Here is an 18,527-nt window from a genome sequence, read left to right as displayed (position 1 = left end):
TAAAAAAAATTCTAACCAGCAAAACCAGTACATCCGGACCTACCGACTGAACTACCAAGAGCATGTGACGATGTCATGGGGTGGGACTCTAGACATGGTTGCTGAGAGCTCCACATAGAACTGATCCTTCACTTCCGCAGGACTCGGATTGTTGGGAGCATATCATACAATAATTGTCCACTTTCTATGCTTGTGCTGGAGCTGAGCCATCAGTATTCTATCTGAAATTTGTTTATAAGAGAGAAGGCATCTCTTGGCTCTGGCGTTCAGCGCGAGGCCTACACCATTTGTGTCGCTTTTTGGGTCACCAGACCAGATCAGTTGATATTTTTCATCAATATCCTCGGACTCTCTTCCGACAAGGCTGGTTTCCGTAAGAGCAGCCACAGCTACATTGAAGCGTTTTAGCTCATAGGCAAGCATTGATTTAGCTCCAGGAAAGTTGAGTGTGAGTACGTTCCAGGTGGTGAATCGTATTCCACCTTGGTCAATAAGGCTCATTCGATTGTCTGAAATCGGTCCAGGGACATGCTGGGGTCGTGGAAGGTAAAAGGGGGGTAGGTCATCCGAGGCAGTATCATCGTTTTTCGTTGCGGTAAAATTTTCGGGTGGAGGGTTGCAGGCCGAACCGATCCTTGGCCTGGGATCTAATTAGAGCTAAGACTTGCCTAGATACTGAGAGTCCCTGGGGTGGGCTTTACCCACCTGATCAGGTTGAGGCTGCCCATTAACATGCAGCGTTCAGTTAGGAGAAACCCCATATCCATAGGCACTTGGTCTTTAGGAATACGGATTAAAAACAGAATAGAAGGGGAAAAACAAAAAAAAAAGGAGAAAAATAACTAAAACACCAGCAAAAAGAAGATACGACATGGACATAATTAAGGCGGAGTCTGCCCCTCTCCGGGATAAGGGTTAAACAGAAATAAAAAGAAAAAAGAAAGGAAAAAAAATCATGGCCAGACTTTAAGAAAGATGGGATATTAGACAGATATCCCATATATATATATATATATATATATATATATATATATATATATATATATATATATATATATATATATATATATATATATATATATATATATATATATATATATATATATATATATATATATATATATATATTTATATATTCGGAGCGTGCGCATTTCGACTGGATTCAGTAGAGGGCTTTCCTAGTGAGCTACTGGACAGTTGTGTCCGAGCACCTGGAGAGTCAGGACAGGCGTTATTGCGTGACGTGTTTTCCGTGAATGGGGCAAGCCGAAAATACAGCGTTCGTTAGAGCAGAGGTACGGGATTAAATTATGAGTGAAACTCTGTAAATCTGCAACAGAGACATTTTATATGATCCAGCAGGCTTACCCAGATGTTGCTTTAGCAAGAAGTGGAGTGTATCGGTGGCACCAGGCCTTTTTTAAGGGCCAGGAAGTGGTTCTCGATGCAGAACTTGCTGGAAGACTTTCGACTTCGACTAAAAACCGACAATGTGACTCGTGTGCTCAAAGTTTTGAACCCAGACCGTCGACTAAGGTTTCTTTTAATTGCCCAAATGTTAAATTTACTAAAATATGTCGTTCATGACATTGTGACGGTACATTTTAACGTGCGCAAGGTGTGTGCGAAGATGGTCCCAAAAATGCTCATTGACGACAAGAAATTGCGGCAAGTGGAAGTCTTCCAAGACAATTTGAACATGTGTGAAAGAGACCGCCAATTTCTGAACAACGTAATCACAGGAGACGAGTGCTGGATCTTTGAGTATGATCCCGAGACAAAGAGGCAATCTTCCGAGTGGCACACGTCGGAGTCTCCTCGCCCGAAAATGGCAAGAATGAGCAAATTCAAAGTGAAAACGATGCTCATTGTCTTTTTTTGACGTCAGAGGCATCGTCTACCATGAATTTGTTCCTCCTGGACAAACCGCCAACGCTAAGTTTTATGTGGAAGTGCTCAAGAGACTCAAACGAAGGTTCAATCGGATCCAACTAGACATCGCAGTCGACTGGAAGTTGCACAGCGACAACGCCCGGCTCACACCGCCTTTTTCGTGAACAGCTACCTGACCAACGTTGGCATCCCAACGCTTCTGCAGCCGCCCTACAGCCCAGATGTGGCCCCCCGGACTTTTTTTTTGTTTCCACGCCTGAAAAGGTCGTTGAAAGGCATATTTTAAGGCGACAGAGGGGGTCCAAGCAGCATACACTGCTGCTCTCAAGGCTATTCCGGAAAATGAATACCTCGACGCCTTCAATGCTTGGAAATCGCGCTGGCAGCAGTGCATTGATGCAAAAGGAGCCTATTCTGAAAGTTTGCAAAGAATTTTAACGATTGACCCAATAAATGTTTTTAAATCGACTCAGTCCTATTACTTTCTGGACAAACCCTGTATATATATTTAAGAGTTTCAACAAATAATACAAAAAGTTTCAGCAATTAGCTGTTTCCAGGTTTAAATTGTGATTGGGCGTTGTTTATAGAAGTGCTGACCAATGCAAAAATGATATCTTTCATTATTACCTTTGCAGTGTACTTGGCTACTTTGTTTATTTGCGTAACTAATGACTGAAATTTGAGACAAAATATGCAAAATTAAGTGGAAATTGTGTTAACATTTTGGGAGGATGAAATTGAACTCTAAAACAAAATTATTCCGTATTTGAGGGGGAATCACCCTCCTCAACCTTTGGCTCTTTACGCTCAAGTTTGACTCTAACACAAGGGCAACAGAAACGGGAGAATTTTTGTTTTCCTGAGGCCTTCAGAATTGGAGGGGCTTATTGATGTGCATTTACTTTCAACAGTAAAATTTCCAGTTCACGTGCTATAAAAGGCAGGATAAGTAAAACTCTTCAACTATTAAAACTGTCATAACAAGGATAAATAAAACTGTAAACTTTTTATTGCTATATTTATTGCACTCAAAGTGTTTTCAGTAAAGCCCTAATAAAATTTCAGCACATACAGCGTAGGTCGGGGAGGGGGTAGCCCCCTCAAACACAAAATAATTTCTATTTGTTTTAAGTTTCAATGTCATTCTTGTTTTCTAATTTCATGATTAATAAACTCGTAATAAATCCATGAGCCACTATGAGCCACAAAAGAAAATTGTTACCTCGATTCTTTGACTTTTCTTTTTCTGGCTTTTTTGTTGCAAAGCTGCTACTGCTTAACCACCAAAAGCCTCCATCCTCTTGTCGCTTTTGTCGTTCTTGTATGGCGATTGAGCCCAGTGCGAGATGACAAAGTAGAATCAATAACTGGTTGTACATTTATCATCAACTGGTTGTTTCTTCCGATATTAAGACAAGTACCTACATAATATATAAGACGAAAAAATTATTTTTGCAGAACAGCATGGCGTAATATCATGAAAAATTGAACATGAATCATCACTAAGGTATATAAGCAAAGAAGAGGCTTCATTCCCCGTCTAACTATTTAAATTATGATTCAGCTATTTCTTACACTCTTTTTAAATTTATTGGAAAAGAAAGGGAGAGACAGGTGTAGAGAGTGAGAGAGGAAGAGAGAGAGCGAGAGAAAGAGAGAGAGTGAGAGAGAGAGAAAGATAGAGAGAGATATTTAATTAAATAGCACCGGCGCAACAATTGATTGGTTTGTTTAGGAATCTTCTTTGACTTCTATAGCTAATAGGCATAATCCAGGCTGCTTTGATTGAATTAAAAAAGCGCGGAATAAGGCGTATGTATGCCAACACAATTTTCATAGACTACAGATTAATATTTTTTTTCTCCTTGTTTTTTTATATTTCCATTTCTTTTTTCATATCTTTCGGATGAAAATAGGCAGAATTCATGTCTCATTTTCGTAATTATTATCGTAGATTTTGACGTAATGCCACCAAAAAGAAAATGGGGATCAGATGTGACACTTTCCTACTGACTGATACTCAGATATAATCCAGAAATGAGCTTTGTATCAGTACGGTTCTTATCAAAGCGGAAATCTACTACTGCAGATTGTATTTTTAGCCTTTATGGCATTTCATCTCCGACATACACAGCTACTTTCTTTCGTAGGTCTTCTGTTTCATCTGCAAGTGGTAAAAGTCAAGTAGCTAGATTGCAAACACTAGCTATGGGGAAATTCTGATATACTTGATACTTCTCCTTTCCAAGTCTCGAGACCGATTGTTATTCCATATATACTTCAGTTTTCCTTCTTATTAATTTGTATCATCATCGTCATAATTATACTTATTACCCGTCATATACAAAATTTGGGCAGGTCCGGAAAAGACGGAGTAAAAAAATATTGACGCTTCGACAACTACGAACACGAGACAAACAGAAATAACTAATGATTGGAAGATTCCTGGCATTAAGTAGAAAAATCACTAATATTCTTCTCAGTAACTCCAGTTGGGTTTACAAATCGATACTTTCTCTGAAAAAAAGGAGTTATTTGTCCATGTTCGGAGTCCCATCAAACATTTTGCAAATGTAAAATAAAGGCAGTGAACCTGCTTCCACTTACCATAACTAAAGTAGATCGGACAGGGGCAAGAGCGAGCAGGAAAGGAACTATTAGGCTATTACATAACTAACATCGGTGTGTACTACTCAGATACGAAACGTTTGAAGCCAGGGATGCACAAGTAGCCCGGATCTTACGAGCATCATTTTTCAGTGCCAGGTTTGCACTTTCTTTCAGATTCATTTCAATAAAGGCAGTGAACTAGCTTCCACTTACCATAACTAAAGTAGATCAGACAGGAGCAAGATCGAATAGGTAAGGAACTATTAGGACATTATATAACTGATATCGGTGTGTACTACACATATACGAAACGTTTGAATGCAGGGATGCATAAGCAGACCGGATCTTGCGAGCATTATTTTTCAGTGCCAGGTTTGCAGTTTCTTTTAGACTCGTTCAAATAGACATACCCAGGTAAGTAAGACTGCTAGCACAAAGGAACTGCAGTTCCAGATAGACTTATTAAATATTTGTTTCCTTTGTAGTTTAAAATTAAAACAACTGCTTTATTAGGGTTAAAACTCAAACTGATATGTTCAAACTCTCCTTGTTCGCGCCCAGAGACAAAGAGCATCCTTGGAAAGTGCAAGCCGACTTTAGTAAATAATCCACAAACGTAACTAACGACAGATCAACTCCATTGAAGATAAATGCATAGTTTAACGTATCCCGAGCCCCAGTACACAGTTATTGATTAAAATTAGAGAAGTCAAAGCTCCTTGGAAGACCCCCATCAGGATTTGAAATAGTAGACTACCATCTTTAAATTCAGTTGTCATATTTCTGCATATACATCTTAGAAAAATAACTACCACAGCATTGACACATTTTATGTGAGCCTCAAGCACAACCTGCACGAATATAGACGAGTCAAAAGCTACTTATTACACCAAGTGCACATGAATAAAAAATTCACCTCGGTTTTCAATGTCCTTTAGCACATTATGAGTCGAGAGAGAGCGTGCTCTCTACCTAAACCTCGTTGTTACCTGAAATGGCTAGGAGGGGTCGAACAACTTTCTTCAATGTTTCTTAACACAAATGACTCGAAGAGCTTAAACGTAGTACATGAGACGGTAAAGGGGCGATAAGAAGTGCACTTGGGAGCGTCTTTTATTGCCCTTTTTAAGGATTGCAGTTATTTTTGACCGACACAGAACTGGGGTAATGGTTACATCACATGTGTTGGTGTTCTCTCCTTTTTGGGTTCTCTTATCTGATAAGAATAAACGCACGATGGGTTCTTGCTACTACCGTTTTGTAAATTTTCTCTTGCGCGTGCCCCCTTGGAAGCGTAAAATTTTGAAAAAAGAATGTGGATGACACTTGGCAACACAAATAGATAAGATTTTGTCTCCTTTGAAAGAGCAAGATCTTTTGCTAAACGCATTTGCTAAAGCTTCGTTTTTTGAACAGATGACGAACTGAGACTGTTTTCGAACCCATTGAAGAGGAACATCACTTGATTTAGTACACTTCAACGCGTGACTTGTTTATGCTAAGCAGGATGTAATCTCAACAGAAGTTTTCTTTTCATTTTTTGGCAGCACATTGGCAGCACAGAACGACAGCAAAGAAGATTGTAAGGCACTTCGATTTTAATCAGTATTTCTTCTTGATAATTTTTTCCAGAGTCCGTACGAAAACCAGTTCGATTCTTTATATTCAGCCGCACGTGGGGAGGAGTAAAAGCTGGTAAAGATGGGGAGGTAGTCCGAATAGAATCCTTCTTTCACAACTTTGACTTCATGATTGCCAAACGAAGCAACAATATGGTCTATATTAGAAGTTGAAGATAACGGTCCAACATGTAAGAATTTGTAACAATTAGGCAAAGCACAATCGTTGGGAGGGGCGCAGCCACAAAAAACTTGCAGCCAAGGACACATAAGGTTTGCTAAGTCTACGTCAAAATCTCTGCTGATGATAACACGTTGAGAGGTTACTTTTTCAAGAAACTTGCCAAGAAGCTTGAAGAGAAGCAAACCGTGAGTCAAACTAGTCATTGTTTGCGGTTTATAGGTAGATATAACCACCACTTGATTTTCAAACTTAGCGGCAATGAAGTTATGTGACTCAGCTAATAGCTCGCAAGGGAATCGGGTTAGGACAGCGAGACCACCAGATGGTCCGCGTCTCTGTCTCACAATTGCACTGCAAAAGCGAAAGTCTGAAAACATTGTTAACAGGCTTTTGCGATCTCTCAACAGGAAATTCTCCTGAATCAGCACTATGTCATGGGACTGCAATGCCTGCGAGAGATTAGGGACTTCATCGGTAACTTTTTCATGATGTTAAACGACAGAAGTCGGCAACTGGAACTCATTCTGTACAAGATTTAATTTTCAGCCGAATCTGTGCAATGAGGCACTTGTAGCCGTTGCATAGGTAACTTATTTACAAAGATTATGTTTTTTCGGTATCTGGCATGGGACTACTTGAGAGCTCCCGTGACCTTGTTCGCCACAGACAGAACAACGAATTTCGTTTTTATACGTGACTGGCACTTATAGAATCAAGGGGGTAGAAACAAGAACGTTTGAATGGAAAATTCTTATGAAACTGATTACTGACATTGCTCGTGATATATCATCTTTCGTTTCGAACTTCAGTTGGAAATATCTGGTAGAGCCCATTTAATTTATTTCATTATTATTCGGCACGAGAGGATGTCTCTCGTGCCTACTATGTATGAAGTCACCCGTCTTATACGATGATCAGATCTAACATGGCAGAGGTATTACAAATAAATATAAATGCATTGAATGTTTTCTCGTTATTTTTTCTTATGTTCACTGATGTTTCATCACACACCGTTGCTTTTAGATTTTTTTTTCTCCCTGATTCACCGTTCGAAATTATGGAAAAAACATTTTAAGATATCGGTACACTTTCCAAAGGATGGGGCAACCATCTCAACATTGTCGCAACCAGGTCTAAACGCAATGGGATAACGCGCCCAATAAATTTATATTCGTGCAAGGATTAACGCCAGCGAACAATTGTCTTCTTACACTTTTTTTTCTAAATAATTCCGAATATTTAAGCTGGCATTAAAGAAGCATCAAGGGTGGAAGAAACAATTGCTCTATTTTTGTCAGTATGATTCTACCGTCTAAACGGAACTCTATTGTTGCAGCTTAGTGGAATCTAGAATATTTACAGGCGATGGAATATTAATGAGAGGAATATTAATGAATATTAATGAGGTAATGAAAAGATTGATCAGGTGGGCAGTTTCACTTACCTTGGTAGTATTAGTATTAAAGATGATGGGAGCAGTGAAGATGTTAAAAGTAGAATAGCCAAGGCTAATGGTGTTTTTTCACAGTTAAACAGGCTGGAAGAATAGGTAGATAAGTCTGCAAACCAAGATTAGAATATTAGAAGCTACAGTATTGACTGTGGCCAAATATGGCTCTGAAGCATAGACGCTCCGAAATACGGATGAAGATTTGTTAAATATTTTCAAGAGAAATTGCTTAAGGATTGTTCTGGGTACCGCCTGACTGACCGTATTTCAAACAATAGGCTATACGAAAAATGTGGTTCAATACCGCTTTCTAGGTCTATAATGAAAGAAAGGTTGAGGTGGTTAGGGCATGTTGTTCGGATGAAGGATGACAGATTGCCGAAGATTGTTCTTTTCGGCCAACCATCTAGGGCTAAACGGAAAGCAGGTCGTCCCCGTCTGGGTTGGGAGGACGTCATAAAGAAAGATTTAAAGGAAATGGGAACTTCGTGGGCGGGTGTAAAAACGGGGGCTTTGAATAGATTGGGGTGGAGGAGGAGCGTGCGTAGCTGTGTTGGCCTCAGGCGGCTTGGTGCTGCGATGAGTTGTTAGTAGTAGTAGTAGTAGTAGATGGAATATTAAGGACTTTCAACAAAATGCAAGTAAACACATCTTGATAATAGTAGCTCACTGATATTAGTGTATTTCATAAAATCAACAAGTTAGCAAAGATCCGACTGTATTCAAACTACAGGCTGACTTAGATCCGTTACTATTGCCTTCATCTTCTGTTATGGTCCGGATTAAAGAATATATTCCCTAATTATGTGATGAGATTAATTGATTTCTCTTCAGTCCGCCCGTTTGGTATATTGTGTGAGTATATGGTCTAGTACGTTTTCAGTTCACTTGAAGCAACTACGTTTGATGCAGAAAATGGCATTCCGAGTGTTGACTGGAAATAGTAAAGGAACATGACCTAGATTTAAATATGTACAGTGATATATTATCCTTGTGTCAGATCTAGGAAAATTTTATCATGCATTATTCAAGTACAAGTGTTATTAAAAATTAGTTTCTATTGTTTCTTAAATTTACTTACTTCTGGTGATGAAATACACAATTATCCTACACGATATGCTAATAATGTGAGGACACCTCAAGTCGTTAGAACTAAATATTTATTTTAATACGTCATATTGGGCCAAATGTTTGGAATAATTTGTCCAAATTTTGAAAAAGCCGACAAATGTGTGTGATTTCCATACAGATCTTAAAACAGTTTGTCTCCGGCTGTATGATTTTTGAATAATAGTTAAATTGAATTTCATTCGCTCTGAAGTTCCCACCAAAAAAAAAAAAAATAAATAAAAGGAAATAAACTGTTTAATTTTTGTTGGATGGAAACAGGATTTTTGTGTATTTTGGCAGCTAGAGCGAGTTGTTGTTTAGAAGGGTTATTGCGACCAGGAGTAGGGCAAGTGCATTTTTTTTTTCTTTTCTTTTCTTCTCCTTTTTAAAATTTTATTTATATGCTTAAGGGGTTACTCCAATCAATCAAAAGCTTAAGCAGAGTTAATTGTTCTGTTATATTGTTTTTTATTAGTATTTTCTTTGCGTGTTTTTTTTTCCAATTAACCCCGTTATTAAATTAAACACTGAAAGTAAAAGATAACAAGCCAATTAAATAAAAATAAAACTTATTTTTGACAATAGGTATAAGTCTATAAAAGATTTTTACATGTTTTAACATTCTTTCCAAAAATAATCCCAGGGGAAACTTAGGGGATCTAAACTGGATCTTGAGAGATGTTCCTCCTATTTTGCTTTGTCCAGGTACACATACACTTTTGATTATCTAGAAGGAAATAATCAGACACACTGCAATCGCAAATGGACGAAATGAAAAAAAAACTGCCATATAAGTTTAGTACTGTAATTTTAAACGACTCCGAATATGCATTAACTGATTTAGTTTACGGTTAAATATTATAATAGTGAGTTGCCAAGTCAATGTTGTCAATATTCATTTTTTTTATATTTATGCTATAGACTCCAAAGACTATGTTTCTTATTCAACGAACGAGGCTTAAACAGGAAAATCCTGAATTTAGGATTCGGGTCAATTCGATGATGTCACTTAAGGCGTGTTTCTCCCGTACCAAATACTGCTGACGATTGTTAGTAATGTTTTTTTTTTTTACCTGCGAAACATAAATGTTGACTGACAAAAATTATTGTCAACAATTTTCAAAAATATATATGATTTGACAAAAGCCCAAACATGGAAACCTTGAATAGTAGTCAATCCAACAACGCCAACTTAGTAAAGAGCGATATGTTTCAAATGATTTTTTTCATATAGGACGTATGGTCACACAAAATAGGGAAAGGGCTAGTTCTATGGCAAATGTTCTATGAGATCTATTTCTTTTAAGGGCTGAAACTAATTGGAATGTAACTGACACCCCTTCAAAGCCAAATGTGTCCCTATGGCCCATGTGGGATCGGTTCAAAACTTTAAGATATCCATTTTTTTATCCGAACTACAGGGGCAAAGTCTAAAACTATGCAGATATTCCATATAAAACGGAGTCTTTAGGAATACATTTTAAAATGTATCAAATATGGCAGACATTACACTTCGTTGAAACCTGAGTCACGCAAGGATTTTAAATCTGTTTGGTTGAAAGACCCAAAGTAAAATTCTTGGGCCAGTGCCCTATTGACTCCTTTAACACTAATTCAGCACTTTGTGCAGCTTTTGAATGACGATCACTCACTGACTCTTAGGTCAATGATGCTTACCAGACATCGACTCTCTTTGATAAAAAAAGCGTAGGATCCATCTCCATATGCTCTGGTCCGCTCCAGGTCTAACAGCCCCAAACAATGCAAATAGCCCGTATAAAACAAGGCTTCAGGAATACATTTCAATATCAAGATGAATATACCTGATATCAATGAAATCAGGAGTATCCGACTCACTTTTGTAAACAGTGCCTACAGTTCGTTTTCGATCCTTTCCAGTCTACAATGCAAACGCTTCGTCTCTGACCCTATTTGGCCAACATTACGTACGCTCCATCTCAAGACCTCTTTGGTCCGGATTGGGATATGACTATCCTAAATCAAAACGAACTAAGTAAACTTTTACAAATGGTGTTTGATTTTCATCATTGTTGGTATCTAAAGTGTGTCAACCTTGTTGATTACAGATCTGTGCTATTATTGCAGTATAGATGTTCAAATTCAAAATATATAATTTACAGATAGGGTTCACTTTTCACCGAAGTTACAACTTAGGAATTTATGGATGTTGGGACCCTTGACCCTTTTTATCTGATCAAGGTCCCTTTTTCTTTTTACATAGATATACCTATAATTTAATTTTAATTCACAAGTTAAAAGCTCAGAGAGGTTAGCCTATTTTCAATGTAATTTCACAGCAGGAAGAAATTGGTCTCAAACTCTATTTTTATCTGGCTAACTTTCGCCACTAAAATATAATTTATGCGTAGAGCAAGTTTGATTTTGACTTCCCATATATTTGATTGACCCGCGTCTACACTGGGCCCCGTCAAAGGCAACCTTAGTTTTTATGTGTACATATATTTTTTAACTTAGTTCGTGCCCAGAGTTCGTGTTCAAAGTTCGTGTTAAGAGTTCATGTTCAGAGATCGTGTGTAGAATTCAGACTTGATATTTGGAATTGACATTGGTAATAAAAGTGAGATATTTTCTACGACTTTATTAAATTATTTTTCCCCGAACTCTGGTGGGGTTAGGATGAGAGTATTGAGAATTGTCGTCATTGTCATATCTACCGGAGGACCCGTTCACATCTGAGGATATATTCATTAGTGGTGACACGGGTCGTGGCACCTCGGGGCAAAAAGTACAACACTTATCCCCCCCCCTTCCACCACATACACACGCACATACAGGAAGTACACTTGTTGTACCCAAACTGGTCACAGTATCAGTGCGGGAAGAACTCGTAGAACCCCTGGGACCGATCGAAGGTGTTACTATACTGTAAGCGAAAGACCAATGGTGGCACTGGTGGCGTTAGATTACGGATAATGGACATGTTGGCCAGAAGCATGAGGCCAATATCGCTACAACATCTGGATGCAAAATATATTAAAAAGATACTTCACAAATACTGCGTTATTTTTACCATTACAGGCCTTCCTGAGGATATTACAATTCCTGAGGATATTAATTATAAATCTACGGCTTAGGCTACGGTACATATATATGGGAGCCAAAAGGGAAAACCTATTAAGTAAAAATTCACAAACAATATTTGACTTTAACCAAGTAATTACGTAGTCCAGTGTAAAGAGCATGGGTAACTTGTGGAAACCAGTGCTGGTGTTGTAGACAAAAACCACCACTACCATCTAGCGTTTAGCGTTTCTTGACATTTTTTTCCAACTTCAAAATTGTCTTTTCAGAAAAGTGAAATCAGACTCTTATTAATATACTAATTTTACCAACTACAATAGTTACACTGAGTTTGCCTTATTATCACACTAAAAAGAAACGGAAGAAACACCAAATGTTAGATGACGTTGGTGATTTTTTTTTTTTCGACATCAATGCCAGTTTCCACTCTTATAAGTTATCCATACTCTTTGGTCCAAAAGCTAAGAACTCGTGAAACCTCAGCAAAGGAACACAAAGTTATAATGATGTTTTCTAACCTGTTACTTGTTCTCTTGCATCGGTTATTTTAACGATTAGAAATGTTTTATTCACTAATTTACAGATATTTTTATCACTTGCAAATTTAGCTTTTAATATTCAATTTTTAAAAACATAAAACAACAAAACTGACTAATTTTAAAGATCGCTGCACAAAAACAATTAGTGAATGGAAATTTGGATTGAATATTCAAATTTCACCTGAAAAATTTTAGAGAAAAGTATCACGACATTAAACCGGTCAATACTCGACACCCCTCGATACTAAATACCAAAACATGTAACGAGCGGAAGTTACTTGGAACGCGTAAATTAAATCTAAAATGTGTATAAACTAAAATAATTAATAAAATTAAAATGATCAGACATCACCCTAAAAAAAGAGGTGGGCTGCCCCCTCTTGATAAACTAATGTTTCCCACCATCTTGTGTCACATGAAATTATATTGGGTATGATTATGCCAAATAAATCAAATAAAAAACACGAGAGAGCCGTAATGTTTAAGATATCGAAAAGCCCTATGAAAACATGCAGAAATTCATGGGCGCATAAAATCTCGCTCTGCCGTGGTGGTATGTTTCCTTACGCAAATTGTTGTGAAGTCTAGTTCACTCATAATAAACAGTTGAAATATGGACAAGACTTAAATCAAAAACGAATTTTCGGAAAAGAAATTTTCTAAAAAAAACAAAAACAATATTAAAACTTGAACGAAAAAAAAATACTCTAAATACATGGGAGAGTATCAACCCTCTCAGTTCCATCCTTTATGCTATACTTTAACTAGCATTTTATTGTTATGTTATTTATGTTGTGTTTTTCTTATTATTTCCTTGTGTATAATATTATTTTGTTTTTTCTTTTTTACTCCGCATTTATTTTATATTGCGGGTTATAAATAAACTTATTTACTTACTTACTAAAAGTCTACAAGAATATAGCAAAGATAACATACTGTTGATTTGTAGTATTTTATTTATCTATTGCCTCTCTTAAAATTTGAACTAAAAATTTAGCCAAATTGAAAACTGAAAACCCTGAATTTTCAAACAAGTCACATTAACGAACAGAGTAATTCTCAAACATGGTGTAAAAAGCATGCTTTTGAAAATGTATATTAATTTCATTGAAGCGCAAAAATAAATAGCAGGGAGTATGGGAGAGGGGGAGGCAGCCCTATCATGTTTAGGGTAATTTCTATTCATTTCAAAATTTAACGTTGCTCTTTATTTTCATGTAAAAACGTGTTTTCTAATTTAACGCTATAAAAAAGGTACGTAAGAACAAAAGCAAAACATACTGTAAAATAAATCTCTGTAACACCAATGAAAATTTGAACTGAAAACCCTATATTTTTAAGAAAGCACGTCTGAGGAGGCAATTCCATCCTATTAAGAGCACATTCTGTTCGTGTCAAGCTTTAATGTTGTCCTTTACTTTCATGTAAAAAAACATATTTTTTTATTTAGCAGTAAAAATAAACAGTTACAACTGAACGAAAGAACATAGGTATTTTTCATAATCCACCCTGTCTTTCTAAGACAAATAAATAAAAGTTAAAATAGGGATAAGTTTTCTTATTAGACAGTGAAAAACAGACACAAAAAGTTCTAGATATTTCGGATATTCAAGCTCAAAACTTTGAACAAACCCTGTTAATGAACCCTATCGGCCAATGAACCAGAAACTATCTGTGACCCGGAAATAATTATTTTATTCTGTATAAATTTTTTCAGTTATAATACTTTAGTGTTTCTGTTGATGACGATCACTGATGTATGTGGACGAAATATCCAAAACTTTTGTTATCTGTTTTCACTGTCTAATAGAAGGACTTATCCCTATTTGAACTTTTATTTGTTCATACAGATGAACAAAGGCTAAGAACACTATAAAATGAAGTTACGAGCTTCTTTATAAATAACTTCAAAATCTAGCTAAAAAATTTGATTAAAATCAAAATATATTACATGAATCTTTCAAAATTCTAACATAAATTTATCTTACATGGTTAACCCAAATGTGGCGATCATTTACTAGTGAGAAACTGTTACATGCCTGCATCTCTTTTCAATTTGTCTTGAATAAAATACATATCATATCTCTCGTTTGGGCAAAGGAGGGAAATTCAAGAATTTTCCCGGAGGGGGAGAAATTGAAGAAAACTTCTTATTCAATTTTGGAGGGACAACTGTCCCTATTCCAACGAGTATTTTATGGATTTTTCAACCTCCAGCACTTCTCTAAACGGCTTCCCTGTCAAAACGGAAATTTTAAATGATGTCTACGGAGCTTCAAACTATAATTGCTTATTGCAAATGTGTTTTTACTTTGAACAATTAAAAACTAAAATATACCTTATTAGTTATACAATAATGAAATAAACTGAATGATTAATGACCATATATCCTACACAATTCGTACTGACTGTGTATTAGGCGATTTTTCCTTTCTTTTATTCTTATCGAGTAAAAACAAAAATTATCACCCTATAACCACAAATTCGCAAATTTCAACCACAAATAAATATAGATGAAAAACAGAGGAAGGAAAAGGCTTTAGAAGAAAAAAGATTGTGTAAGTCACTCTTATTTTCCTATTTTACAAACCAAAGAATTTAGACAAGTTTTACGAAATGTAACTTGACTTATCAAACGACTCGTGGTAACAAACTGTCAAACAGGTCGCGGTAACAAACTGTAAGTAAGGAGCGACTCCTACTCGTAGAAATCAAAACTCTAAAAAAGGGGTGTTGGTATCAGGATATACATAAAAATATTCAGGTTTTCTTAACAGCACAAAAAATTTAAACTTCTTTAAGTTTAAAATTCTCAATCTCAAGTTACGCGTTAACTTAAGTAATCTCAAGTTAACGAATAAAATTTCGTTAATTTTTTCAAAAGGAGATAATTCCCAAAAATGGAAGTAATTGTAACTAATATTAAACTTCAAAATTCCTCAAAGTAAAACTAATAATAGAGAAGTAATACAAATTATAACTCGACTTCAATTGTTAAGAATACAATTTTCAGCGTAATTTTTCTATGGCATTCATATTTTATATAATCAAACACTTCGTGGTAACGAACTGTAAGTAAGTAGCGACCCGGCTCAATAGCAACCGAAACTGTAAAAAAACTCGACTTCCTTCACCCCCTTCGAAAAAGGGGGTGAAAGACCCCCTAGAAGTCACATACTTTTAATGAAGATAACACCACACATTCATCGTATCAAAAAAACCCTACCGTAGAGGTTTCAATCTCCTATCTGCAAAAATGTAGAATTTTATAATTTTTGCCAGATGAAAGATCACGGTTACATGTTTATTATTATTATTTTCCCCAGGGGTGATCGTGTCGACCCAGCTGGCCTAGAATATTGGGAGAGGGTTCATTCTAACAAAAATAAAAAGTTATAGTGCCCTTTTTAAGTGACAAAAAATTTGAGAGCAACTAGGTCCCCTCCCACGCCACCCTTTTTCCTAAAATCGTCCGATCGAAATTTTGAGATAACTTTTTTGTTCAACATAGTTGAAATACCCAATAACTATATCTTTAGATATAACATGACTTCCCATAGCCCCTGGGGAAAGGTCTTTAAGTTATAAAATTTGCCCATTGTTTACGTATGGTATTTGTTATTGGGAACTATGCAAACATTTTTCGGATGGGGAGGAGAGGACGAATTTTCTGCTGAGGAGATTTTGCAAGGAGATAATTTACCATGGAAAAGTAAGTTTCCGTAGATGAGCGTTTCAAGGCAAATTTTACACTGGGTGAATTTGCCAGAATTCCTATAAGAAAATTTCTTTATGTGTCTTGCTTAATCTTTACCGATTCAATATTACGCCTGAGATGTCAGGAATAATTGTCCGGGTAAATTTTCACCAGTATTGAATTGTCCAGAGGATATTTTCGTACGGAGGGCGCTTTTCCGTGGATATCTTAGCGTTATTTGAAAATGATCAGAAATTAAATAAAAAAACAAGTTTTTTTCAACTGAAAGTAAGGAGCAACATTAAAACCTAAAACGAAGATGAATTAAAGAGACATACGCCAGTCTTGACAGAATTGGATTATCTTATGGAGGTATAACAAGGGGGCGTGGCATTTGTCTCCTTTTTTGTTAAGGAAAAAGGAGACATACGTCAAAAAAGGAATAATTTTGAAGTCGCTCAGAATACTTTTAACAGAAAAGGATTATCTTACCTATAGGAGAAAGGATACATACGCCATAAAATGGAATAATTTTGAATTAGCGAGGAATATTTGAATTTAGTCTATACCACTGAAAAGAGCATATAAAGTTGGTTTAGAATAAATCCCCTTTATCTCCATTAACTTCATGATTCAGATCATTCAGAGCGGACACACACTTTTCAGTTTTTAGGCTCTCCTAAAAAAAATACAAAAATGGCGTGTGTGGCACTTCTGATTATCACAGCCGAGGGGTGCCATACGTTCTTAAATTAAGGCCTATTTAGGATTATCAGGAGATCGATCAATAAACCAAGAATGCTCCGTTTATTATTATTTAATTTACCTTGGTCAGTAACTACTTCAGTAGCCATTAGCCATTATGGCAAGTAGCCACTTCAGTTTTTTCGAAAAAAAGGTACTTGTCGGTTATATAATACACACTCGAGAAGGGAAGTTTGGTGAATGCTAATGAAATAAAATAAAATATGATGAAAATATAAAAGTTAGAAACAAATTTGGGCTGCATATTTGCACATTAAAGTGGGGGTAAAGCATACCATATATTAAATACGTAACCTAACCTTACCTAACCAAAATACCAACTAAATACTTAAATAAAATATAGCTACAATTTATTTTCCAACCACGCCAAAGCTAATTGTCTGGTATAAAGACGTTGCTTGACCAGTTTCTTGTCTCATGTTCGCGTTATTCGCGATCGAAATTCTCAAGTGTGTATTATATAATCGACAAGAACCAAAACTGGTAAGTTTTACCAAATCATATTATTGACTTGCGAATATTAAACATACCACTCGATGCCTTTTTTATGCTCTTTCCAAATATAATAATCATTTGTGAATTTTACCCCCACCCCTATATATACCAGTTCAGGGTATATATTTGCACATGGGGGGGGGGGGGCAAATTTTATTTTTGTTGTAAATGGAAGGTAAGTTTAAACTTTACCCCCACTCCCCTATTGTGCAAATATATACCCTGAATTGGTATATAGGGGGTGGGGGTAAAATTCATTTCCGACAAAAATTATTATTATATTTGGAAAGAGCATAAAAATAAGGCATCGAGTGGTATATTCACTTTATTCGTAAGTCATTAATATGATTTGGTAAAAATTTACCCAAACAAAAACTTAAAAGACCTCGTTTTCATTCTTTTTTAAAATTACGAAAATATAAGCCACACCCTTTAGTTTTAGACATGCCGACACTTATTTTCCTACGTTAGGGATCAATGGCGATCCTTCCGGCCTTAAATGAACCAAATCACATACGCGAAGAGAACTACTAAGCCCCACTAGAGAACTAGAGATAAGCCCCACTAGAGAACTTTAACTCATTTTCGGAAGAACTGTCAGATGCACTTTTTTGTTCTAGTTGCGATAAAAATTTGGTCACTACCAGAATAACAGCTGCCAAGCTTACCTTTCACAACAAAATAGCACAAATATTATATTCAAAATAATCCAAAAACTAGAATGCAACTGAGAGAAGGAGTCGATGAATAACGCAATCTCACCAAGCAGCAATCAAGTCCTTGGCAGAGAGGAAAAACTGGAGATACAAGTTCTTAAAGACACCACAATTTTTTCTGCATTTTTACTGTGACTTAATTATGAATACAAGGCGCAATCTACTAACTATTAATCATATTGACTGATACACAAGTCAGTGACTTAGATTTATCGCACCTGGCGCATGCAGCTCAAAATTTGCGGAAAAAGGTGAGGAATACGATTTCATGAAAATATATATGGAGTTGCAATGGTTAATATTACCCAAGGTTTTTAGTAAAACAACTATGTTCAAACGTATTTCTGTCTTTTCTGTAAACCAGGGAAAGACCAAGGTTTCAT

The 18,527-nt window shown here is 36.3% G+C and overlaps 1 protein-coding gene across 1 annotated transcript in view; it reads right to left on the bottom strand.

Annotated features, from left to right (window-relative positions):
• LOC148953311 (phenoloxidase-activating factor 2-like) overlaps window positions 1–18,177 on the bottom strand; it is a 100,272-nt gene extending 82,095 nt beyond the window's left edge. Inside the window, exons 1-2 of the mRNA XM_089088476.1 lie at window positions 18,097–18,177; window positions 3,119–3,317 (exon numbers count right to left, since the gene is read on the bottom strand). Of these exons, the coding sequence (XP_088944602.1) occupies window positions 3,119–3,275 (157 nt within the window). The 5' untranslated portion in view covers window positions 3,276–3,317; window positions 18,097–18,177. The remainder of the gene's footprint in view (window positions 1–3,118; window positions 3,318–18,096) is intronic.
• Between the last annotated feature and the right edge of the window lie 350 nt (window positions 18,178–18,527).

The sequence above is a fragment of the Artemia sp. Qi Xiang Cuo genome, chromosome 4 (assembly GCF_049724085.1).
Source record: "Artemia sp. Qi Xiang Cuo chromosome 4, ASM4972408v1, whole genome shotgun sequence".
Lineage (NCBI taxonomy): Eukaryota > Metazoa > Arthropoda > Branchiopoda > Anostraca > Artemiidae > Artemia > Artemia sp. Qi Xiang Cuo.
This window is presented reverse-complemented; position numbering and strand designations above follow the sequence as displayed.